Below are 26292 nucleotides of genomic sequence, written 5' to 3' on the forward strand. Positions count from 1 at the left end.
CTATAGGCATGCTACAGGAAGAAATGAAAATACAAAAGCATGGGAGGAAAAGAACAGAGCCAGACAAATTTACATACGATTTTATCACAATACTCTCTGTCCCACACCGGTTGCCATTGTTCGCTTGTGTAAATTGAGATTCCTATCCTGCCATCTCTCCATTCTACGCTGAAAATAAACAATTGACAACTGAATCTATGAAAATAGTCTTTGTTAAACTATCAGTTCATAACTGAGCTACATCAAATGTTGTGACCGCCTCATGCAGGATTCACACAGCACATAGCTAAACTCTTTCTTTACAAACAAACTCAATAGACAAATCTGTCCCAGTAGAGCCTAGGTCACCCTCTTAAGCCAGCAGGACTAGGCAGGCTTGCAGAGGATCAATTGCAAGCATCTACAATTAACCTACAGCTCTTACTCTTTCCATAATCTTACTGTGTGGTGGATAGCACAGTATGATAGAGGTAGGACAAAAGGACAGATCCTATAAATAGCAACCATCGACCACCCCTTTTTCCTACTCCTCTCAACACACACACACACACACACACACACACACACACACACACACACACACACACACACACACACACACACACACACACACACACACACACACACACACACACACACACTTAGTGCTTCTACATCCATTGCGATGGACATCCACTCATAATGCTTTCCCTTTTCTTAACTCAACCCCTGGTCTTCAACTGGGGTTAAAGTGCAGATTTCTTATAAGGGTAGTCAGGTTTGCTGGGTGACCTGCGGTCTCTGGCCATGTCTTCGCTGACACTGTTCCTGTGAGGCTGCTGGAGGGGCCCCAGGCCTGATGAGTCTCCAGCTACAACCATCTCCTCTGGGGCATCTCTAGGTCCTGTGTGTCTCTCCTCATAGATGTCCATGTTCCCACTGGGAGAGCGTAAATGGCCTAAGCCGTGAGTCAGGTCTGTCTCATTTGATCTCCCCCTTGGGACGTGTCCCATCCTGGGCTGGGCCCCAGAGGGGCTGGCAAGGACTCCATCATGCCTCTGAGAGGTCATACTGAGGACATCCAGACGTAGCGGGTCCGAGGCAGTCCGTCCCTGGGGGTGGCCTTGGGACTGAGAGTCAGAAATGTAGGGGGGTGGATAAGGACCAGAGGGGGTGCAGCTGTGGCTATACAGGTCTGGTCCTGCAAAGGAGGGGAGAGGGTTTGAGGAGGTCGGGGTTGAAGGTCGGCAGGAGAAGTCATACAAGTCAGGGAACTCGGCTTGAGCTTCCAGCTTGGGTTCAGGAGCGTGTCTCTTGCAGGAGTGCCCGTGTCCAGGGCCGTGGCCATGGCTGAGGCGGGCAGAAGGGCAGGGACCATGGGGCACATGGTGACCTGACGGGCCCATTGGGCTGCGAGGGCCGTCCCTCTCCATCTCTGCCATGTGCTGCTCCCTCAGGGACATGACGGAGACGCCCAGTGCGATGTCAGGCATGAACTCCCTCATAACAGGCTCCATGTTCATCTGCATTGGAAAACACATACAAATGCGTGCTGTTATCGTGAAATAGAGTTAATCATGATGATGCCAGGCAAAAACCACGATGCCGCATTTGAATAAACAAAAACGTAGCACAAGGACTCTGAACTGGACTAAGAAGTAATCCACACACTCACCACTTGACGGTCTGAAAGCAAAGCTCGGCCCATGGCCTGCGGGTTGGTGCAGTCTGGGGGCTGGGGCCTGGGGGCAGAGGAGTAGTCCGAGCTGCCATGCTTGGCGGCCGCATGGCGCTGGATCAGGGTGCGGTTGCAGGGGTAGGAAAAGGAACGGGTAGGTGTCGGCATGGGCACACGAGGTCGCCAGGCACCCTTGAGCTGAGCGTGGCTGGGTGTGGCAGGGGGGTGGTATGGGGGAGGTGGAGGAGGTAGGGGAGGATGAAAGCCCGCTACCCCTTCCAGCTCTGTGAACATGCTATCCATGGCTGGGCTGCTGTTTACCCGACACCGACCCACCTGGCGCAGAGCCAGAATTGGACTCTCATCTCCGAATCGCTCATCAGGGAAGAACTTATACGGGTTCTAAAGAATACACAAACAAAAAACAGTGGATAAATACATGTAGATTGATTGTGGTTTGAAAGAGCCTTTTTTTCCCTTCATTTTTAATGTTTTACAATTTTTAGGGTTAAACTTCTTGGCTGTTCATGTCTGTTTTTTTAGGATTTTTTTTGTGGCCTAAGCCATCCTTTTTTAGTAGCCCAGCCTTAGACATCTCATCCCTCCTCTCACCCCTGTGGAACAACTCCATGTTTCCTACTAACCTGCAGTAGCTCAGTGGCTCCGTCTGCCAGACCAAACTCCCTCAGCACCCGCAGCTGGAGCTCATAGCTGACCGTGGCCCCTTCACCACAGTTGAGGGCGTAAGCTCTCTGGACCTGCTCTGTATGTCTCAGCTCCTGCAGCCTTCGGATCATCTCCTTTACCACCAACAGCTGAGGTACTGAGAGATGGACAAATAACATGCATCGATGGATTTTTCACTTCTTCACAGTCATATCAATATAAAAGCTTGATAACTTATTGATTCAGAAAATTGTTTTGGTCCTACAGTGGAGCTCGGAACAAAACAGCATAACATTATTGGGTACTTTAGCAGGTTGGATATTGTTGACGTCACGAGTGTCTACCTCTTTTAGCATGTGGTTATTCTTTCAATTGCTGTACCTGGAATTTCGTTGGCCACAACCGACGGCGCTGTGGCTGATGTGCTGGCCATTTGCTGGTGGCTTATCATGTGACAGCACTGAGGCACGGCGTTGTTCACCATGTAGAGTGTGTCTGGGACGTTGGACATGCGCACTAATCGTAAACGCACCAGGTCGGTCTGCTCCACCATCATTTCATCAAGCACGGACTACGGACAGGTAGATGACAGACAGCAAGTTAGACCAAAACGTCTATGTGCAACTCAAGGACACTGAAAGGGTTTGCAAATTAGTTCCAATTGATTGACACTTCATCTAATAATGACTCTCTCTGGTCTAGCGATATGTTAATAAATATTAATGGACCTGGGAAGACCTATTACTTATTAGGAAAAGTGTGCAAATGGACATAAATTGAATTTCAGTCAAGATGATGGCGGCAACTGTTAAAAATGGTTAGTATGCGTTGCAACAACGGCCATTGCATATTTTAGCACGTCTGAGCTATGAACAGTTTTACAATTCTCCCAAGGCTATTAATGGTTAGCCTGTCCTATTCACAGTACCTCTTCTCCTTGCGATGATAGCTATATAGGACCCAAATAATAGACTGCTTTCGTGTGGTGAGGAAGCTCCATTGATCAGAAGTGAATGAGCCTTACCTTCGCCTCCTCCACATAAGGAGAGAAGAGGCGGGGACGCACGTAGATGCCAGCACTCTTCTGCCGTAACCAGGAATTGGCTTTTCCCCCCTCAGCTGTGGGCAGCATGTCTGAGGGAGGGGTGCTTATTAACCCCCTTTTAAGCTGTGGTAATAGTGAAGAATGGTGATCAATGCTCAGTTTATGAAAGACAAAATGAATGGTATTTAAAAGAAAAAAGAAAAGGGCGACTGACAGCATCAGAGAGGACGTCACTGTTGGGGGGTAAGATGTGCTCAGTTCGGATGTAGGGCAAGAGGGGAGACAGGATGTCCTTCAGTTCCTCCACATCCAGGTCTCTCCTTTTCACTCCCCTCTTGTTAACGCTGTGGGCTGTGCCGCTCAACAGGTTGGGCTCTGGGTGAATGAGGACATGAAAAGCTGTTAGCAGGTTTTTAATAGAATGAATATAACCATGACTATACATATAAGTATGCTTTTAACAACCAGTTGGCTATATTTTACATTGTTCAGGCAGGTTCAATTCAACAAATTATGGACATATATTGCAGTGACTGCTGTGTAGTTTAGCTTCTTAATACAAGTAGCTAGACCTATTAAAATGTTTACTGTAATAACCTCCTACAGTAGACAACCTCTTACTAGGTCAGCAACTGGGGGTGGGGGGATGGGGCACTTCCTACTGACTATGGTAAAGTTTGGCTCCTTTTTGTAATGCTTTTAAGTGTATTTTGGAGGCTCTGGTAAGTGGGTAATTTCCTCAGAGCCATTAGGGGGGCTGCTCAGAGGGTAATTATAGAGTGTATTATCTTACCCCTGTCTGCCATCCTCTTAATAAGCTGCTGCTCGCCCCACTTTACAACATACTTGAGAATGTCCTGTTCACTCGCCTGTGAATGAGACCATGGGGTAGAGAAAAAGACAGAGTGAGAAAGAAAGAAAGAAAGAAAGAAAGAAAGAAAGAAAGAAAGAAAGAAAGAAAGAAAGAAAGAAAGAAAGAAAGAAAGAAAGAAAGAAAGAAAGAAAGAAAGAAAGAAAGAAAGAAAGAAAGAAAGAAAGAAAAAAAAGGGGAGAGATGGGACACGGGAAACGAACGGAACATAATTATAATTAGGACAAGGTTAGATATTGCAGAGAACAAAACTGGGAAGCTGTTGAATGAGAATAAGGTGAAAATACAATATGTTTAGCAGTGTTCCAGCAAATCTCAGGCCTGGCTGTTTTTTTTGTGTGAAGTTGAATCACAACACTTCAACCTCAACCATCTGGTCTGACGCCCAAGTACCTTGGCAGTGCAGATGACAGCACAGCTTTGATTAGGTTCTGGGGTTTGAAGGCAGTTCCCTTCAGGGGAATGGTGTAATTCAACTCTGGAGACCATGAGTGCCTCCAGTGTGTGCTTTTGTATATGCATATAGTTAGTTTTAAAATTGAGACAGATTGTTTTAATGTGTCTATGTTTACTGTATTTTAACAAGCAAACATTGTGAATTTCACACTAGAAAATGTATTGTCCACATTGCGAGGTATCATAGAAAGGGACAACAGATTGACAGATGATGTTCCGTTTCGTTACCTGAAGGTAGTCAGACTGAATTGCGCTGAGAAGGTGCTCCTTGCTAAGTTCGTAGAGGACATCTGAGGAGACAACTTGACTGAACTCCTCACAGAGGAAGTGCATGGCCTGCCTGTGGACCCACTTGGAGCCATACGGCTGGGAGCTCCACTTCAGGATGGGGACGAGAGAGTCCAGTGACAGGCTTTCCACAACAATGTCCTCACAACCTGAGAGAGAGAGCCATTGACACAGACGAGCAATTTACACTTCAATATTCCATCAAGCCTCTTTATGGGCACAAATGTGTCATATTCCCAAAACATATTTGTTTGTTTTAGAAAATAATACTAAAACTGTTTTATCGGGACGATTAGAGGTGGTGTCAGCGTTTTTGGAGAATGCTTGATGAGTAATCACTTTGTCAAAATCAGTGAATATCTCCCCACAATCCGATACCAGTCCGTACTGTGTGTGTGCTTAAAGAAAATACAGTGTTATTACACAGCCTATGTTCTGTAAACAGGCATGGTGCTAGCCATGGTGGGCCCCTTTGTTTACATACAAGTTAACACAGCCTAGGCTGTGTATTATCACCAGGTTAGCGGACAGGTAATGGATATTGGGGAAATATTTATTCGTTAAGTGTTTTGACAACAAGAGTTCTCCGCTTACTCCACCATTAATACAAGAGCTACTACCAGACCATCAGTAGTTTTGACTCATATTCAGTGACCCAGGGAGTCTACCTCTAGTAGCCCCCACATCCTCCTTGCTGCGTTTCCTAAATCAGAGCACATACCAGAACAGCAGGCAGCGGTTTAACTCTGTAACACACCAGCCCACAGAAATGCCTTTGATACCTTGATGTGTTTCAGTCTGCCTCCTTCCAACCGTGATGAGTAAACACAGCAGCCGGAGGAAATGTGCTGCCGGTGCATGAGCGCACACACGTCGCCAATGTGTACACACACACACACTTAAAAAAGCATAAAAAAAGCCACACAAGACTTAGGGAATTACATACCTGCTGCTCTAGCTTCCAAAGAGTCACCCAGATTAACATATGATTGGCTGGGTCAAGCCATCTCTACGCCACACCCCAACAGCTTTAGTGGCTCTTGTTGTCAGCCTCTCTGATCAATATTGCTGAATACATAAAGGACAGGGCTGTACAGTGCGACAGTTTTGATCGCATTTGCTACTGAAATTGATCAAGTGCGATGATGAATACAATTCCACTCGCACGAGTGCGACAGCTTGCTAATGAGCAGATGCTGTCCGTCTGAGACACAGAGGAGTGCTGCACAACACTGCTTAGAGGGCTCTACATTAACACTCTCCAAATTCGGGTAAATGTAGTCTTAGGCAAGTAAGTTATTGAGTCCACCCTCCACTTTGGCTGGTGAAAGATGTGTGCTCGGGACCTGTGCTTGTGCGGCGATTATTACACTTCACCAACGGTAATAACCGGAAGGAGACGGCACACAGTTAAGTTAGCGCGTGTGCAAACAGAACATTTCCTGTGCGCCTTCACATTAAAAGCCTGTTACTAGCCAAACGGGAGTTGACTTTTATTTTGAAGCCGGTAAGAACAAGAAGTTAGCGCTTCACAGCCCTGCAGTGCGCTAGCTTGAAAATCAACTGCTTAAGCTGCAGAGAGCAGTCAACAGTAGTCTTTTTAAACAACGTTTGAAATAACTGATAAGCCACTGAAGAACTACTCCCAACACATTCACAACAACCTATTTAACTTATTCCAAATTTTACCAATATGTATAGGCCTACTTATTTATTTAATAGGCTATGTTTAATGTTTTAAAGTTTGGTTTTAATTAACAGAAGGACATTTAACAAAAAATATTATTATTATGAATATAATAATGATATGTATATATACAGAAAATATATAGATATTAATTTTATGGGGAAAAATTATTCTGAATCAGCAAAAAATTACAATTGGCAGGTTAGATTTTTTTGTCTAAATTGCAATCAGTGCACCCCTATTAATTTTTCTACAATTATTACTGATATTAATTGAGAATTTCAAATGAGACCAAGATGACAGGCTAAAAGGTAATTAGAGCGAAATGCATGGGTTAAGGTTATGCAAGTTTTCGATCATACTTTGTGTGCTACTGAATTTATTTTTGTGCTACTGATTTATTTTGCTTGCTAGCACCAGTGCTACCACCTAAAAAAATAAGCGTACAGCCCTGAAGGACATCCATGGATGAAGCCAGACATGTCACATGAATGACGTCCAGATAGAGCTGCACTGGACTGAAACCCAAGCCTGCAGACTTCCTCATTCCAGGGCCGCCCTGTCCACCAGCTCACTGCTGAGCCAAGGCTCCTCTGGGAAACTCTTATCTAAAACTAGAAGATCTGAAGCTGCCTTTCCAGCCCCAAACCACCACTTTGAACATACACCCTGGGAAACTGGAACCAGACTTAGTTGAGAGTGTTATTTTTTTTATTTTTTTTGCTTTGTAAAGAGGCTTTGACTCTTTGAAAATTGCTATGTTGAATGTATTATTATTATTATTATTATTATTATTATTATTATTATTATTATTATAGCTCCAGTGATCCTCTGGAATCTGAAGCTTCATATATGACCAAGCCCAACTCACACATTTTTAGGATGAACTCATAGTTACACACGTTCAAGCAGTTATGTAAATGCCAATACACAGACCGACAGCAGGCACACACTTATGATGCGCTTCCCCTTTTGGGCATCTTTAGTTGTGATGGCATGTTAGAGAAATGCAAAGCAGCAGACACCCGCAGTGTTTTAAAACGAAGGGTTAAACCAAGCACTGTTAACAAGACAGATGAAGTTGAAAAGTGGATCTAGGCACTTTGCCTTTATTTTTTTTTCATCTGCTATAAAACTGACTGAAAAAAAAGAGTCCAAACATCTGTGCCTCCATTTCAACCGCTCGGCCCTGTGCCGTCTGTCTTCTTAGAAAGTGCTTTTTGCCCGTGTCAGTCTTTCAACCTTTGCCCTCTCGTAAAAGCAGACGCACAGGCAACAAATGCACAAAAAGGCAATACCCTGCTCGGGACCAGCAGCAGCACAGGAAAGTAAACAGCCTCTGCTCAGTGTTAGCCCATTAGAATTCACAGCGACAGACAGTCTTTTCAAACGCTGCACATTTATTCTGAGCTGGAGATTAGAATCAGCATTATATCTAATACTAACCCGCCTCCCCATCTCTCCACGGGTGGCACACCACATTCACTGGAGCTTAGCCGACTGACAAGAATATCAACACGACAGCAGGAACAGCCACAACCTGACATAGTCCGCGCTGAGTCTGAGCTAAACAATTCCGGACGTATGCATTCTGTCCTGTTGTTATTATTTGGAGCTCTGTGTTTATGGAGCACACAGTCTCCAAAAGCCCCTTAAAACATCAACTGCACTCAATGGCCTGTAAACAAGCAGCCTGTGGATGTAAATGATGTCTGATCACTTAAGGGCTGGGACACACTCCAAACACAAGACAGGGCAGTGAAAGCACTGGTCGGCCAGTTAGCATTGAGAGGAGAGGAAGTACAACAGTGCGGACGGGCCCGCTGAAACCACACCAACTGGCTATTATCTCTGCGGTGCACTTGAAAAATGAATACGGCTTTTAATATGGGTTGCTATTTGAGCGAGATGGAGTCATAAAGGGGAAACACATCTTGATAATTAATAAGAAGGGATGACGGATAGCTTGACTGCTCCACCAAATCCTCCATGGGCCAAAACTTCACACAGCGCCAGAGGCTAGCAGTTGAGGAGCACACAAGGGGGAAGCCAGCGTGACAGATGAGAAGGGCCATCTCCATAAGAAACCCCCAGACACAAGCCTCTCTGCTGCTGCTGCTTACGGCCTATACTATTACATTCTCGCAGCAGTGGGATGAACGCAGACACAATTCTCATTACATTTTTTCATAATCCGCTCACAGATGCCAGAATGATAAGACATACACATTTTCATTTAATTTTTTTTTCTTAGTCCAAAAAGAGTAATAACAGGAAATCGCAATATAGACATCAAAATGACGCCAGTTCAACCTCGTCCATCTCACCACATTCCTCATTGAGGTTTCATGGGAGCTGATTAGAGCGGTGCAGCACAGTGGGAGATGGAGGAGAGGGGATAAAAATACCCGTGAGTAAAAGCTTGTTGATAGGGGGGGGGGGGGGGATGGGAAGGAAGATGAGGTGATGGCGTGTGGGGATGACACCATTTGCCTGCTCAAGCTGCTAAAGTGACCCTGAGAGCAACACTGGGGCTTTAGGGTGGGAGGTGGTGTCTTACAAGCTGTGTTTATATTATGGCATTAGTGTACAGTCAGTGGTGCTATTCAGATCACTGCGCTACTCTTAAAAAAAGGTGACTCATTCTTGGCCCCATCACTCAATCCAGTAGCTGACCACAACTAATCCTGTACTTCAGAACGATTATATATGAGCGTATTTACTATTGCAGAGTGCATCGTGCCCCAGAAATGTCTTATTATATTGTTGATGTAGCTTAGCTTCCCCTATGGCCAGGATGCTTTTTTGTTGTCGTTTTCAAGCTTGAATAGTCACTCAACATACATTAAGACTGTGTGATGTACTATATTTCTATCAATACAGCAGTGTGGATTTATTTGCATTCTTTATAAAGAGCTTAAATATTTTACTATGGAAGAATCTATACAATTGTCGTGAATTTACACACATGGTAAATCTGTGTAGCAATGGGAGGTAAGATCAGATGGGATGTTAAGATTTTACTGCAAATAGAGATAAATAACAATATACTGTATGTTGATGGTGGCAATGATCTATTATTAGAATAATACTGAATATCCTCACATGACTCACATGAAAAAGCAGTCTAGCTCCTTAGCTTACAGTCCGATGTTGATTTGTCTGACTTATTTCTAAGAGCTGTATCTTTCCTGTCATTCCTAAATCCTAGACTTGTCATGAGGCCATTGTATCCATTGTATCATTTGTTAAAAACTGATCTGTGCTGCAATACAATATTTTTTCTTCCAACAGTATCTGGTAAAGGGTTTCCAGGATGTTTTGATGGAGCCATTTCAATATTTTTAGAACTAAGTTGACGACGATGGGAATTATGTTGTGAACCAACATTACTTTGGCCAGGATAATCTTGAGGGACATAACATTTCTTATCAGCCCATGACTCCGTGTAAGCAACAGCGGCTAAAAAATCCCTCTGACTCTGAGTATGTTGTGGGTCTGCAGCTGCTTGACAGTAAAAGCCTTTCAGCCACAGAGAATCTTGTGAAAGCAAGGCACAAAGCCAGGAGGACTTCCACTGTAAAACAGCTTCACTAAAGTGTTTAGAGTCACAACAAAGTATACTGCATATTAAGTCGGAAATAATACTGTTTTGATCACATTACACAGGATGAGGTAGAAAAATTAGACACTTAAATTGCTTAATGCATCTCATATCACCATTTAAATATTTGACCAACTAATTCCCATCTTCTTGGCTCTACGAAAGATGAGATAAGTGTTGAGTCATGCAACCACTCTGGATCCAAACAGTCAAGGCAGGGGGGCCAAATGTAGTGCTTCTACTGTATTTAAAATAGACTGCTTCGAGTAATGCATATTGCAAAAGTGTTTTCTAATTAAAGAGGAGCGTTGTTAGGCGTGTTGTGAAATAGAGAGTGCACAGGCATACCTCTATGGAGGAGGTGAGTGACAAAGTGGCACACTACGGCAGAAACCTCTGGCGTGTTACTGGGTTAGGGTTCATCCTGAAACAGTGGCAAATGTCAAAAAAGATGATGTCATGCGAGTAAAGATAGACCAGTGACGCAGTACACAACCACTGATGAGTCGTTGACAGAAGCTCAGATGTTCCGCATGTATCAGACAGTTAGTCGTCTGGCCCTAGAGACAGAGATAAACCTTCCTGCCTATATCAATCTGTTACTGGCAGCCACCGTTCGCACACCCATCACAGTCAGTCAAGCTGTTGAACACTAGCCTGGTATGCACAGACGTATTGTACATATGCCAACATATGCACAATGGCATGGAATATTAGGACAACAAGTCAGTGTGAGACACATTATATGAATGCATGGAGGTAGAGATTAAAGTAGGTGTGAGTCTTACGAGGCATTCATTCATTAAAAATCCAGTTAGTTATTATGAAATCCCACTCGCCAGAATCCCCAGAAATGGCCACTGTAATTATAACAGTCCGAACTGACAACTTAGCAGTTGACATCATGGTAAAGCACATTTCACTACATCATCATAGTCGGTTTCAAGCTCAGACATATTATTGAAGAATAAAACAAAACTAAAAAGTGAGGCAGACTATGCTCAAAAGTAGAGCTGGGCAATTAAACAAATGTATAACATTTATTTCAATTATCGCTTTTATAGCTTTCTTTATAGAAAGACAGAGATTAAAAAAGACGTAAAGTAAGGAAACTACTACTACGTGGATGTCTAGACTCTAGAATGAACAACCTTTTTCTTTTTATCTCACTGTTGATTTGTGTGTAGCGCTGTATATGTGTGGAATGATGACCTACCTTGAGCCAGCATACTGAACTCCAAGAACAGAGCGATGTGGTACAGCTCCATGGCCTCCTCGGTGCGTGTGCTGGCCCCGCGGCCCCCTGACACCAGGGCTTGAACCTCGCCTAGGCTCCCTGCTGAGGGGCTTCCACGCAGCACCAGGCCGAGCTCCACCGCGTCAGTGTACATGCAGTGGAGGATTACCTGCACGTATTTCCGTGGGATGATGGACTCATCCAGCACTATGCGGGTGGGTGTCTGCAATGTGCGCTCTGTCATTTCCTCTCCTGTGCGGATGCGCCTTTGCAAAAGGTTTCTAAAGAAAGGCGAACGTGCTGAGAGGATAGGTTTGTGAGCCCTAAGGTCCTCGTCTGGGGTCCCGTTGCCTCCACAGATCCCTGTTGGTCCTGCAGCCACAGCCCCTCGCTCATTGCAGCTCTCTACCATCTCAGAGTCTGAGGAGAAGCTGAGCAGGGCGTCGTAGTAACACATGTAATCAAATAAGCCCTTCATATCAGCCTCCAGGGAGTTGGGTGTTCCAAACTCCTCACTGAGTTGCACCAGTACATCCACATTCTGCAGCCTGGAATCCTCCGATCCGCGCACCCCAAACTCCCCAGTGTACAGGTAGTGAAGTAGGGCAGAGAACATGGGCACGTCTATGCCAGCTGTCTCAATGTCCATGAGAACCTCTGCTCCATAGCCGGGGGAGGAGGACAACAGAGTCTTGAAAAAGGGGCAGCGGGCTGCCAGAATGGCCCGGTGAGCCGGAAAGCAAGTACCTTGGAAGATGAGGTCCACATCAGTGCAGTACTTGTGCTGGTAGAGGGCAGCCAGATCCCGTTGCAGGCTGGGGGCCTCGGCACGAGCCAGGCTGGCCTGGAAGCTCAGCTCCTTGAGGGCTGCTGTGCCCTCATACTCTTCCACCAGGGCGTTGGTGTCACGGACATCCCAGCCCGACAAAAGCTCACGCATCTGCCGTGTGTGATCTGCTGAGCGGCTGGACTTCCTCCTTTTGATGAACCTCCGTTTGAGGGTGGCCAGGCCCAGGCTCTTCTTCTTCCTGTCTGTGGGCCGCTCATGGCCGTGCTCCAGGCTGTATAGCTTCGACTCCCAGCCATATCCCTGCTGAGAGTAGGACGAGGTCCCTGAAAGAAAAAACACAATGCACATTAGCTTCATAAGAATTGTACGCGTATAAACAAACAAAAGTCTTCTCATTGTTAAATCACTAACCATGATAGATTGTATAAGATATTTCCTCAAAATGTGTGTTCATTCTAAGGACGCACATAGCGACTAATTTCCCAAAAGTTTAAACAGAAGTTTATATTTAGACTAGTCGACTAGTCTATTAAAAAACAGTAAGAAAACCAAGCACAATGTAACTGCTTTATTTTCAGTGTGTCTTTATAACGTTTATTGTTAAACGTTAGTGTAATAATATGTATAATAATGATGTATAATCGCCGGACAACCGAGTCCGTCCCAACCACCGCACCTAAAAGGCAGCATTCTAATAGCTGACGGGAGAAAAAAATAAATAAACGGCTGACGAATGAGAGTCATCACAGTGGTCTGATCAGCAGCGGTCAAGAAAACCTTTTTGCTTTGTGCTGATCTCACCTTTTTATCTCTCTCCCTCTCTTACTAGCCCACACCTATAGGCCTACACACAAGTTAAATCTCACACATTTTATGTTCAAGTCCACGTCATGGGCAATTTATTAACGAGCTGGTATTTCTGGTGCCGACTAGTGAGGCAGGGGACGTTTAACCGACTAGTCCTGTCCATCCCCTACTTCATTCAAACATAAATTTTCTAACCCCAACAAAAGTTCACTCTTGACGCCAGACTGCTAGAAATCCCAATCTGCCTCTAGCACCCCTGTGGTGTGGCCAGCTATGTCAGGCCAAGCACACACTACCCTGACCCAGCTTCCAGAGAATTTGGATCAAGTTCAACAGAAGAAGAAAAAAAAAAGCCTGGACAGAATCCCTTTATTTTGTTCACAAGAACCAATTAGCTCATAGAAGACTTTGTCCTTCTTTGTACTTCTCAATGAACTTCAGGCCATTCGCATACTTGGGCCCAATCAATTACACTAAATAGCAATAATATCTTTGGCTTGAGAGACAGGACTCGTACGTCATTGGAAGCTCTGCCAAGGAGATCCTCTCTGCCTGCCCTTCTCTCAGCGTCCCATCAGTGTGACCCAAATAGTAATCATTCTAACACTGTGAATCATCTGTGGCCCAGGCCAGCCCAACCAAGCAACTACAGCGCTCCAAGGAAACCGCAGATTGTATGCAGGGCTGCAGGGATAATTTGGTTCCTTTAACAATACTTTCACTTAAAGGAAGACGTCTAAAAAAACAACAACTAAGAGACAAAATCATTTTGAAAGTGAAATAAACAATGTTTTTTGTTATTGTGAAGTACTGATTTATTTAAATACATCTCTGAAGCAGTTCCCCAAAAACCTCTTGCACTAAGGGCTGCTGGGAAAGATTTAAGGACCATAAACCAGAAAGACAATGGCTGATAAATAAAGGAGAAACAAATAGGTCTCCTAACATGCCTCATAATAGATGGTGATCTATAACAACACATTTTAAATGCTTCTTAAATATAAGCAAAACATGGCAACCTGATGTATTCAGGTACTACACACACTAACTAATACAACCTAACCTATATGTCAGAGTAGTTTTTTTAGTGCATGCAGAGGCACAATCTAACAGAATATGGTAGCGGGAGTCAACATCGGCGCTGCTGAAATAGGAACAAAAGCAAAACATCTCACACTCACACTGGTAGCTGTCATGTAATTCAGAAGAAAAATGTGACAGTCTAACAAGCAGCCTACAGCTGGTCCCGGGGACAAAAACCATGACACCAGATTAGCTCCCATCCTGTCTGATAGCCGGCAGCCTTATCATAGTCACATCACATCACCCCGCCACGAGCACATAGTAACAACAAAGTTAAAAAGAGCAAGACTGCAAGGCTGATACAGCACACGTTGGACACACGTTTCTTTGCATTTCTGTCACTCATAATACCCAATGCAAACTGTATATTGCTTTTTAAAGGATTGGCATCTATTGTATTGAGTCAATTGCCCAGTTTAAGAGCACACAAAAATATTGTCATGTAAGCAGGTTAATCTAATCTAAAGTGTGAGTTTGGACATTGCTAGACCCCTGTTGAGTGTTTTGTCGCAGTTGTACAAAGTGCCAAATTGGGTTCTGGAATATCGTTTTAACACAGAAAACCATGTTTTTGACTAACAAAACATTTGTATATAATTTGCCAACTGAAAAAATAATAATAAAATAAAATCATATTTCAGCTCACTTTATGGTGATTATGCAAAGCTCGAAATCAATTCACAGATAAAATACCCACCTATAAAAGTCTGCTGTGCCTGTGCATTGCCCCCTATGCGTGGGGAGCATGAGTGTGGATAGCTGGATCCATTGGCACCCATCCTCACTTCTCTTCACTTGCTATTCGGGGGTCCCCCCTCTTGCTGAGTCATTCTGCTCAGACAATGTATTCCTCGCAGTCCTCAGTGGTGGCTCGGATCCTCCGAAGAGTCCTCAGAGCCCCGGGCCCAGCCTGCCATGCCTGGAGGAGGGAAGATAAAAAGAGCACAGAATGAAACAGTGAGAGAGATGCCAGAGTCAAAGAGTGAATGCCTTTTTAAATGTCGCTGACTTACATAGCACAGGGAATACAACACAATGCGTATGGACTGTCTGGACTCTGTCAGAGACAATGAATGACCAGGGGCGTCAATGTTAAAAGCGGCCGAACAGAGGGACATCAATTATTATAAATCACTCTGTTGCAGCGACATTGATTTCGGTGCAATCATGACTCATAGCTGCCCTGGCAATTTTACAGGCCTGAAACTTGTGCAATAAAAAAATGGTGTTGAGGTTGTTTTTTGGATTGTGTATTCAGGCCTCTCTATCTATAATCTTCAGCGGTCTTAGGTTAACAAAGACTTCCTCTGGCTCGGCCCACAGGAAACATTGACTGGCATTCAACAACAAATCCAATGCAGATATACAGTGTTTTTCCAACCTTCGGCCTTTCTCGATTATTTTTATAGTTTTAACATTGTTAGTATTATTAATAGTTTTAATGTTTTCTATGTTTCTCAGTGTGTATGAATCTATGAAAGGCAAAGCAAAAACAAATTTAAAAAAATCATGTGTAAGTTAGTTTTAAAGTGTAAATATTTTTTTTTAAATGTTTCCTGGTCCTGGTATTGTGCATGCTGACTCAATGGGACACTTGACACAGGTCAAAATGTCTTCTGATCTACACACATATCAAATGACTTATACGATAGAGGATTTTATCCATTCGACACACCCCTGACGCGATCCTAATTCTACAGGACAAGAGATGAGATTGCAAATAGCTGCAAAACTGCAAATAGCTCTGTCCAGTACAGCCCTTTCCCCTCAGCACCATTCAAGGCCCTCTCAGTAACTTTTCTGCATTCTCCCTTGAACTGTCACTGGCATACTTTTAACCCATCAGCTGGTATTTATAAATGGAGAATAAAGTATTATTTTGATTCTTTTCCAAACCAGAGTGTTGGCTTCTCAATTGTTCATGTTACATGTTGGCTAACTATGCAAAACACATGTCCTTTTCTAAACATTATTTAGAGACTTGTTAATGTAATTCTCATTGCTCTGGACCTTTAAAAAGGACTCAACATACGAATAGCCATATGTGAATACACATTTGTTCTCTCTTCTATGTGAAACCAGACAGAGAACTGGTGTGTGATGGGAGACCAGTTGTATCTGGGCCTGCTAGTTTCTCCTGTCTACCATACTAATAAATCATTGTGTCTGGCCCTGTAAAGCAGCACTCCACAACCTCCCAAGGGTTCAATGGAAAACCACAGCCTCTTACTCCACATGCACAAATACTCGCCAAACAGTCACACTGGAGCACTCCAATAAAACTGTTGGTTGATCTTTATTTCATTAGACTGCTTTAAATGAGCCCCATCTTCACAGGGAATTCATTTGGACAAAATTAGAAATTGGATTTGAATATGTATAGGAAAGAGGAGGAAGCCCTTGAGATATATACTGGCACTGTGTACAAAAGAAGGTGTGGGGGGGCTTCTCAAAGGGAGCACAGCGGAGGCAGAATAAAACAAAGCAACCAACACACACACACACACACACACACACACACACACACACACACACACACACACACACACACACACACACACACACACACACACACACACACACACACACACACACACACACACACACACACACACACACACACACACACACACACACACACACACACACACACACACACACACACACACCTTTAACTCATTCAAAAACGAGTGAACCAAATTTAACTTCAGCTGCAGTGCAGAATTCTAAAAGGATAATTTAGGACAGCTAGTTCCTTGAGACTTGACTCACACTGTTCAATAAGATGCATCCTGGCTTGCCGTAATCTCTCTGATGTCGTACACTGAGACACTTTTCCGCAGTTTAGACTGAAAACAGTGTGCTGCTCTGTTGCGCTCATGGCTGGGGAGCAGAGGAGGGCAGCGCCACAGACGGGGGAAGGCAGACACCGGGCCGAGCTGGACTATATGTCCCTAATGAGAGGTGACAGGAGACACTCCCTTCCCCCCCTTCTATCTCTCTCTCTCCCTCCCTCTACAAACCCACGCACACACACACAAACACAGCCTTTCCAATCGCTCACCTTGCCTCAGTCATTTAGATCATTAGATTTTCCTTCAATCAGCCACATGCAGAGGGTTTATAAGACAGAACTGAACCAGCCAGCCTCCCCACAGAACATTACCATACCAAAATGTGTGGCACAGGAACGGGGCCGATGTATTATTCAAATGACAGTCAAGGTACTTTATCAATCATTTATGTGGATTTCCTCTTCGTGGCCAGGGGGAAAATGGAAGCCATAGGTATCTGGATTTCCTTTCCCTCGTCAGCATGCAACCCCACATTTCAGCAGCACAGCATGTCTTATTCTTTCAGTGCAGGTCTTTACAGGCCTGTCTGCTAATTAAACACCCACAGCCAACATTTTGAATCCAAGTGACAGCGGTAATGAAGCTACGATGGAATGACAGAACCTCAATTATCAAAAGTGATGCGAAGAATTACTTGGGCAGTGTAGCGGAGGATTGAGAAAAGTATTTTTCTTGTCTTCATAGTAAATGTTTGAGGATATAATGAATGACACATTAGTTAATGGAAAATAAATGGTACACAACACCTAGGTACAATGTTCTCCATTTGCTGCACTTTGAATTCTATGACGGAAATGAGAAAGTCACCACCTTTTTGATAGTAATCTCCGTTCTGAAGAAAAGCAATCCCTGTGCTAGTATCACAGTCTGGCCTGAATGAAAGGGCATCAACTCTAGAGGACCCCCAACACTCTCCTGTCTAAAATTACGCAGTGGCTGCAAAGTCCTCTAGATATTTAAGGGCTTTCAAATACACAGCTATAATTTCTTCATCAGATTTGTATTATTCCATTAACGAGCATGCTATTATTAGATCTAACTGTCACATAAATATCCAGGGCTTGATTAATTACCATAGAAAACGACATTCAATTGAAGTGTCAACCTTTTTATCATTTCAGTTTATATAATAAATTAAGGAGAAAATAACTTTGAAAGATTTAGCTGTTACAAAAGCTGGTCATCATGTGCTTTGCCAACCGAGCTGGACAAAAAAAAAGAGGCTTCAGATGGTAATTGTAGATCGTTTGACTCTTTGGGATATTTGATCCAATCAGAGGCACGGTAAAAGGTTCATAATAAGCAATGCAGCAGTGAGATGAAACTAGATCTTCTCTATCAGTGACCTCCACGGTATTGATGTGTCTGTACACACACATCTCACAGCAAGATGTTCAAATATTATACGTACTGAAGGAGGAAAGAAAGAGTAGAGAGAAAGAGTAAACGACTCCCTGTATGATAATAATGATGAGGTCATATTTTGTCTGACATGATTGCTAAAGAGACCACCAGATTCAGGGTCAGAGCAGACAGAGTTTTTACCTCTGCAGTGATTAAGCCAATCAGTTCAATCAGTAGAACAGTTAATCAGGCCATTGGAATGATTATAGACTGTGCCAGGAGAGCTACAGGAAACTACAGGAATCAGAACAGGCTAGAAACAGCGACCAGGGTGAAATGACAGAGACGGATAAAGGACACAAAAGTGCCCACAGTGATGACTCATGGTAGGCAGCCTCTGGATTAGCCCGTGTCGACCAACAATATGAACCGTAGAGCTGAATATTTGGAATTTCACACTCTGTTATCAGTTGATTGTAATTTTGTGGGGCTCTGAAGGCCACAATACACAACAAAAAGGTGGAAATCACATAATATTTACAACAACAAAAAAATCATATGAACGTTCACCCATGGTGAAAACAGGAGGATAATAAAGTTTCAATGAATGAACGGATGAATGAGATGCTTTAGGTCAGCTTGCAAAACACATAACAGGGCCAGTTTATAGATATGTTAAGTGTGTGCACACGATGGACTATACAAACACAGCCTGGCAGCCCATCTCCATAGAATGAATGGCCGCCCAGGAAACAATAAGTGCTTATTTTAAGTGCGCTGTCAATGCTCCTTGTCCAGCTTTCCTATACTGGGAAGGCTAACAGCATGCAGGCCAGAGTCCGGCTCATTCGGTTACATTGGGGCAAGTTCTTGCAAGCTCATGGCCTTTCAATGCCAGTCACGGACTTCTGAGCATGTAACTCCAATAATTACATGTCATTACACAGCCCTGGAGGACTGACACAAATAGTTAACCTGGTTAAATGACAAACCTAAAAGAGGTCAGTGAATGCACCTACTTTCCAAATGAAAAGAAAGAGAGACACTCACAGGTTGCCTTTAAGAAGGGTGTCCAAAATGCTGATTCTAACCAGAATTCGTCACAGTGTGCATATGGCGCCTCAACATATAGACAGTACTGCCAACATAGATCATACAGTTGTTAAAACATATAGGGGTAGATATAATAAGATTATATGGGTAAGTTTGGCGTATAATAATGTAGACAACGAACAAGACAGAGTTCCTTCATATTTATTAAAAGAATAATACATGCAGATCTTAACAATTACTGACCTCTAAATGTATACTGGGTAGCATTTGTAAAGGGCTTATGTAAATTATTACAAGACTTTGACACAGCCATAAACCATTATCCACAAGTAGGCTCTAGTTTGTAATAGATGACAGGCCACAGTTGCCATAGCACAACCTATCAACAACTATCTGGCACAGAGGCAATAACATGTAGGTCGATCTACAAAGTGGAAATTCACATTCGACTCAAACTTTTCCATCGATCCAGCCTCACCAAAAAAATAAAATAGTGTTCGCTTCTGCAGCCCGTGCATAAAGAAATCAATCATTTCCAATGGCTTTGTTAGCCTAACGTTAACACGGAGCTATTGTTGCTCTTGGGGCTACCGCTGCTCAGCGGAAGCCTTGGTTAAAAGTGCTTGTAAGAACAAAAACCAAGTGGGTTGTTTGTCTCGGCTGATAAAAATGGGAAGTTGTTTCCAGATATTTCGCTACAGCCTAGCAAGAAGAGTCATTTTCACCACAGCCCTATAATTAGTAGCATATCCTAAGAGGCTAGGTAGGGTAAGCTATCTCTACTGTGTCGCTTTGACTTGAACCCTCGGACATAGCTGTTTTACTTCAAGCAGAATGCGATGCAACTGTCGAAAAGAGAGCTTTCAAAAATATTTACCAGAAAGTGGAGAGCTGCGTGGACACCGTTTTTTCTTCGTATCCCCTCGTAGTTTAGGCAGCACTCCGACCCAAGTTGTCCCTGGCAGAGAGAAAAAAATGCAGCTCAACACCTTCTTTTTCCAACTCTGCTCATTACGCACGGCTCGACGTCAACGTCCACATCTGATCCCCAATGTGCAATAATTTCCACTTGCATCGACTTTCCGGCGAATTTCAGCATTAACCTCGACTGAAAAACTAAACCAAAAGCATTTTTAATCTCGGTTCGGTTCGGTATTTCCCCATAGTAGCACAACGCCTTGTTGGGTGGTTGTTATGGCCTATCCCAACGAAACCCCTTTAAAGTGAGACATATTACGAACATTTGCTTCCGGTGATGAATTTCAAAATAAAGCATCACAATATAATGATTACGCATTTGGACAGTTGAATATGTGTCCCATAAACAAGTTTACATCAGGGTGGTTGGTATTCTAAGAGCTTTTGGGAAAATCATTGAAACATCCGTAATGGTATTTAACTGCAGGCATGCCATGCTGCGCCTATGTTGGACATTCTAGTTTCTAAGCAAAATAACCTTGTTTCCTGTATTTTAGTTATCTTGACATGCTATGATGTACGCTGACTGGTAAAAGGGCCCGTCAGTACTCACAGCAGCTTGTGAAATAACCAATTTGCGATCGCCCTCTAGCGGTTTATGTGTGGCAGTGGGCGGGACTGTGGACTATATGTTCATGTAGGCCTACAAAGGCGTATCCTACTTTATCAATCTTCCTTTACATTTTCCTTTAAAATATTATTCCCTCTCAGACGTGAGATTACCATGATGTAGCCTACGCTAATGATGTACTTTCTACGAACTATTGATAAGCCTATTTAGTTAGCCTACCCTATGCAGCTGTGGTAATATCAGGCCTATGGTACGCTATTATATTGGGCTTATAATATTTTTTGTAGGCTAATTTAATGCCGTGTGGGGGTTCCTCAATTAAACTAGGCCTACGCAATTTGGCTATTTCATTGAGGTCATAATTTACCATTATGACTATGATTTAGGTCTAACGTTTTGATGCACCTCATCAGATTGACGTTCTCTGTGCAACCACTTGAGGGCGACACCATACATCTAATTTTTGTCCAAAGTCTCATTGGCTCACAACTTTCAATAATGCTTTTCTTTTCAATAATAACCAATAGACTCCAAGGTAATTTGTTCAGTTTTGCTTTAAACTGAATCCACAAATGTATGTAGTCAAAAGGCCCCGAGACATTATAACATAAAAGTGGAATGACACTGAATAAGTAGCCTATCTGAAAACAAAAGACAAACAAACAACAGGACTCCTACCAAACCAAATAAATCCAAATGTTGTTTATGCAATGTTTTTTTTTACATCAGATAATAAGTATCATGGGGAGAGTGGCCTAAGTTGTGCAACTTTTCACTCAAAGTGACTTTAAGGTGAGGCCTTGACAGTAAAGTCTCCAATTCAAATATGTACATATATTTCAGGGTGTTGTGCATCCCTGGCAATAAAAACTTTGGATCTGGAATAAACTGTTGAAGAAATATAGCTTTCGGAAAAAAAGTTGTCTTGTTGCACAACTTGCCCCCGGTGTGGTGTAAGTTGTGCGGTTGGAGAGAATACCATGGGGTAAATTGTGCCATTGCTATACATCTCATAAACTGTAATGCAAGACAAATCCATTAGACAATCACTTATTTAAGGTTTATTTAAAGTAAATAAAATAAATAGTTGACAAAGATTGAAGGACAATTTTCTTAAACAAGGCCTAGCAGATCTAATGGTTTTACCTGCAAAGCTCACAATGACAAAGTCACCATCATCATCTTTCTGGCCATCTGAACTCTCATCAGTGGTGTCGTTAAGTGGAATTGAGATGTCACTCTCTTCTGAGCTACTGTAGACAATCACTTTCTTTTGGTGACCAGCGTATACAGCCATGCCACTGGCACAACTCTCAGAAATGTACTTTGCACTAGTTGCTCCGTGCTTGTGGAACCAACTGCCACCTGACAAATGTGATTCCCCCTACATTTCTGCTTTTAAATCAAGGCTCAAAACCCATATGTACACCCTGGTGTTTCCTCCCCATTAACTATCTTACCTCTGCACTACTATCTGTTTATGTGGATGTATGGGCTTTACGTCTTTTATTTTGGTTATTGTTATTTTACCTTCATTGTTTATCTACTGAATGCACTATGTACAGCACTTTGGACAGTGCAAACTGTCATAAATGTGCTTTTATAAATACATTTTACTTACTTACTTACTTATAACTCACCTAGGCCCTTTGGCACAAATCACCCCCACCCCAGAATTTTGGATAATAAGCATGATGCAGCAATTTAGGGCTGACATCGTGCTAACTGTATAGACACAAAGTGTAGCATACTAAAGCACTAAAACATGTGTCAAATGTTTTCAAACTTGTCTATAATTGTTCAGACACAATAATCAAAAAACCTTGATCATGGAAATTTTACTTTGAAAGGCAAAACACAGTTTTTGAGCTTAAATGTGCTTATATATTATTCCTTGTGTCTCCCTTCTTTACAGGATAAGTCAAATGGATGGCTCTTCTTAAATATGTGGTCACATTTCCAATTTCTTCCATGGTTTTCTAGAAACAAGGGGTGGCACAACTTCCAAAATGCACAACTTAGGCCACTCTCCCCTATTACTTTAAAAAATTTGAGTAAAAAATAAAATGTGAATATTTCTTCATGATATAAGCGTCATTCATATAGTTCAGTTGTCGAAAGCTGTTTCTTCATACTAAATATTGATACATCTACATCAAAATGGTCCTCTTATCTTTTGGAAGCATATATTGAGTACTTGGTAAACATAAGCTGCACATTAAAAGTAAAGTTTTGAGTAAATATTGTCTCTGAAACATGTTAGAAACAGAAGTAGGCTACTACTCAGGCTTTTAAATAAAATTGCTGTCGAGAGCTTTATTTTAATGTAGAATCACTATTAAGTGACAACAAGAAATGTTTATATTCATATTCATTTTGACCTGCAGTCTCACAGATGAGGCCAGATTTCTTATCCTGATGAGAACTTTGTCCAAATGTTTACATGACCTTCTTTGGCCCATGGAAGACACTCCTCCCAGGGACAGTGATGGGAATCAGATGAAAGTAGCGACTGTCTGTGTGGATCTAACAGGATACGAAGATAACTTTCCACAGAAACATTTCCACACAGTAGAGGAGAGGAATTCCTTGAGCAGAAAGATGTTCTCGGCCCTTAGGAGACCCACACCGACCCGGTCCAGGTTGATAGAAGCCGCTCAGCCAAATCCCAGGTCAACCATCTCCAGCAGGCCACCCAAGGACAACATCAGGCCAGTGGTACGACTGAATATCTTTGTTAGTAATTGTTGTACGGCAGTAAGTTGAATGGACAGAGCTTATTTGCCTGCTGTATCAAAATGTATAGCCTGTACAACTGCTAGCCATGTTTTGACTTGTACTTACTTAAGGTGCTAAACAAGAATTAATCATATTATTAAGACAATGTTGGCACACAAATTATAAAAGCAGTGCAATAAGGTCAATTTTGGGCAGTCAGTATATGTGATACATCCCCTGTTCCCCCTTAATGAGAGGGATTCATGCAAGCTGTGTTTCCCAGCCTGCAGAATGGGAGAGAGACGTTTGATTAATTTCTTATCCAAAAGTCAAATTAAAGCTCTGCCTGCTGGAAAGGGCATGCCATGATGGAACTGCAACATAGCCGCTGGTGTTTATTCCGATATAAATCTGTTGATCTATCCTCAGGGAGGATGCACAGGAGCTTTTTTTTTGCAAATCCTGGCTCAGGTTAGGAATACCAAAGTGCAGAGGGACAAAGGGGATAACATGGTGGGTAGGGGTTACATTTATATCATGAGTCACTATGTAAGGAACTCTCTATTGTGGACACAGGTGTTCAATCCTCTGTCATCCAACTTGTGTCTGTTGACAGGAGAGATTTGGGAGAGCTGGAATACAATGCTTCAAAATGTGCAATCATTTCAATAACAACTTTGAAAAGCACATTGTCTATTGATTCAACTTTTTATGTTAATTTTCTCTTGGACTTTTCTTTACTTACAGCAAACAGTCTTTGCCATGTGTGTGTTTGCTGTGACTCTCCTGGCCCCGGCTGGATGGATCATGCATCACATCCCAGAGTACCGGCAGAGATCGGCTCCAGAGCCCTGACTTCTGCACAACAAAAACTCTGCATTCAGGAAGATAAAAAAACATGCCTTGTCAGTGTGTGTGAGTGTACGAATTATTCCGCTGTGTATGTTTGATAGGTCTAAGCATGATTAAACTGTTTCCCCCAAATCAAGACTTTGACACGATCTTTGCTGTGGAGTGTATTATTATAAAACACTTATTCTGATTTTGTTTAACAAAGGTGAATTAATGGGAAGGGTCTGTCAGTGCTTCAGCGCCTGATTTTTTTTTCATGCATTAAAGGGGAAGTTAATACATTTGTTGTCAAAATCACTTTGTGTCAAAATCAGTGAATATTTCCTAACAGTCTGCTACCTCTCCACTGTGTGTGCACTGAAAATAAATCCAGTGTTAATACTGGGCATGTTGCTACCTATGGTGTGCCCCCTATGTTTTCATACCCTGCCCATTTACAGAGTTGTCTATTAACACCAGCTTTTGTTTCAGCCCAAACACGGTACTGACAGGAGGTAGCAAATTGTGAGGAGATATTCACTGATTTTAACAAAAAGAGATTTTGAGAACAAACCTATTCAGAATCGCTGACTCCACCTTTAAAGAATTGTAGCCCATATAAGTATATTTATTCAAAAGGGGTGACTTAATGATTATTTACTGTGTAAGGCCCTCAGATGATAATGGGAATTAATATTAGCCTAATTACAGACAAGTAGCCTGTTGTTTGTTACAAAAACGAAATAATATTTCCAATCACAAACTAGGCTACATTCTATAAAACATTAAAGGTGCTCCTAGGAACTTTCAGTTTTTGTTAATTCTTGCACCCCCTTTGGACAAAAGTGGTTATGTTTTTACTACGCATGCCGTGGTTCCGGGTGAGCGTACCCATTACAAAGGCATTCAGAAAAACTATATAAAAATTGCATTCTTTGCACTGATGGTCTCGTTTGCTGTTGTATGATAATCAGAGGAACAATTAGACTGTTTCGCAAATATTTAAAAGTTCCTCGTAGCATCTTTAAAAGAAAAATGATGTTCAGATAGAATAATTTCCCTCCAGGACACGTCATGGTTTATTATTTAGACGATGTGACAACCATTTGTTGCATGTTAATCCTTTTTATATGCAGCACACATACACAATGCGCAGGAACATCCAGGTAAATACACTTTGGTGCTTGGTGTTTGCCCTCCCTATAATCAGTCCAAAGAGGACTGATAGGGTCGCTTGATTTCTTGAATGACAATTTGTCAAAGGCGGATCAGTCCATTTGGAAAGGTAAGCTGTGGCAGATGTATATCTCTATTCCTCTCCTGCCACGAAAGGATACCATTTTTACCATAAGAAATAATAATAATTGGGTCTTCGTTTTTAATTCTGCTGAAAGCTCCTAAAAACGTCCGCACTACCGCTTTTTAAAATAGGAGAGAAAAGCCACAGCGTATGAATCCATCGCGCAGAGTGGTACAATCAAGCCGAGCCTGGGCTGCAACGGGGGGTAGGTTCACTTTTTCACAACCGAGGGAAACACAGCGCCGGCGAGGAAAAACAAAAGCTACTAAAACAATTGACACTGTTGGTTTTATGTTTCCCCAAGTGTCTGCGAGATGTCTACGAAGGCAGAGCAATGTAAGTACGACTGTGTGTGTGTTTTTTTCTCTTCCTGCCATTGGGGGTTTGAAAACTGGAATTGTGATTGGAAAAAAAAATTCAACCAAAGAAAGCGAATGAGGGGAGCTGTCCT

At 42.6% G+C, this 26292-nt stretch overlaps 2 protein-coding genes across 2 annotated transcripts in view; one reads left to right on the forward strand and one right to left on the reverse strand.

The window, feature by feature from the left end:
- Positions 1–541: 541 nt before the first annotated feature.
- Positions 542–20646, reverse strand: btbd7 (BTB (POZ) domain containing 7). The gene is made up of 11 exons (XM_080042416.1): positions 20321–20646; positions 14889–15110; positions 11491–12624; positions 4924–5132; positions 4162–4237; positions 3583–3743; positions 3348–3491; positions 2705–2894; positions 2302–2480; positions 1655–2059; positions 542–1502 (listed from the first exon to the last, which is right to left on the reverse strand). The coding sequence occupies exons 2-11, from the start codon at positions 14968–14970 to the stop codon at positions 726–728; spliced, it is 3357 nt and encodes a 1118-aa protein (XP_079898542.1). The 5' UTR covers positions 14971–15110; positions 20321–20646; the 3' UTR covers positions 542–725.
- A 5509-nt stretch (positions 20647–26155) lies between these two features.
- Positions 26156–26292, forward strand: part of unc79 (unc-79 homolog, NALCN channel complex subunit) — a gene marked incomplete at both ends in the record, with an annotated part of 35031 nt that continues 34894 nt past the window's right edge. Inside the window, one exon of the mRNA XM_080042090.1 lies at positions 26156–26177. Within this exon, the coding sequence (XP_079898216.1) occupies positions 26156–26177 (22 nt within the window). The remainder of the gene's footprint in view (positions 26178–26292) is intronic.

Source organism: Ammodytes marinus, assembly GCF_949987685.1.
Source record: "Ammodytes marinus genome assembly, chromosome: 15".
Lineage (NCBI taxonomy): Eukaryota > Metazoa > Chordata > Actinopteri > Uranoscopiformes > Ammodytidae > Ammodytes > Ammodytes marinus.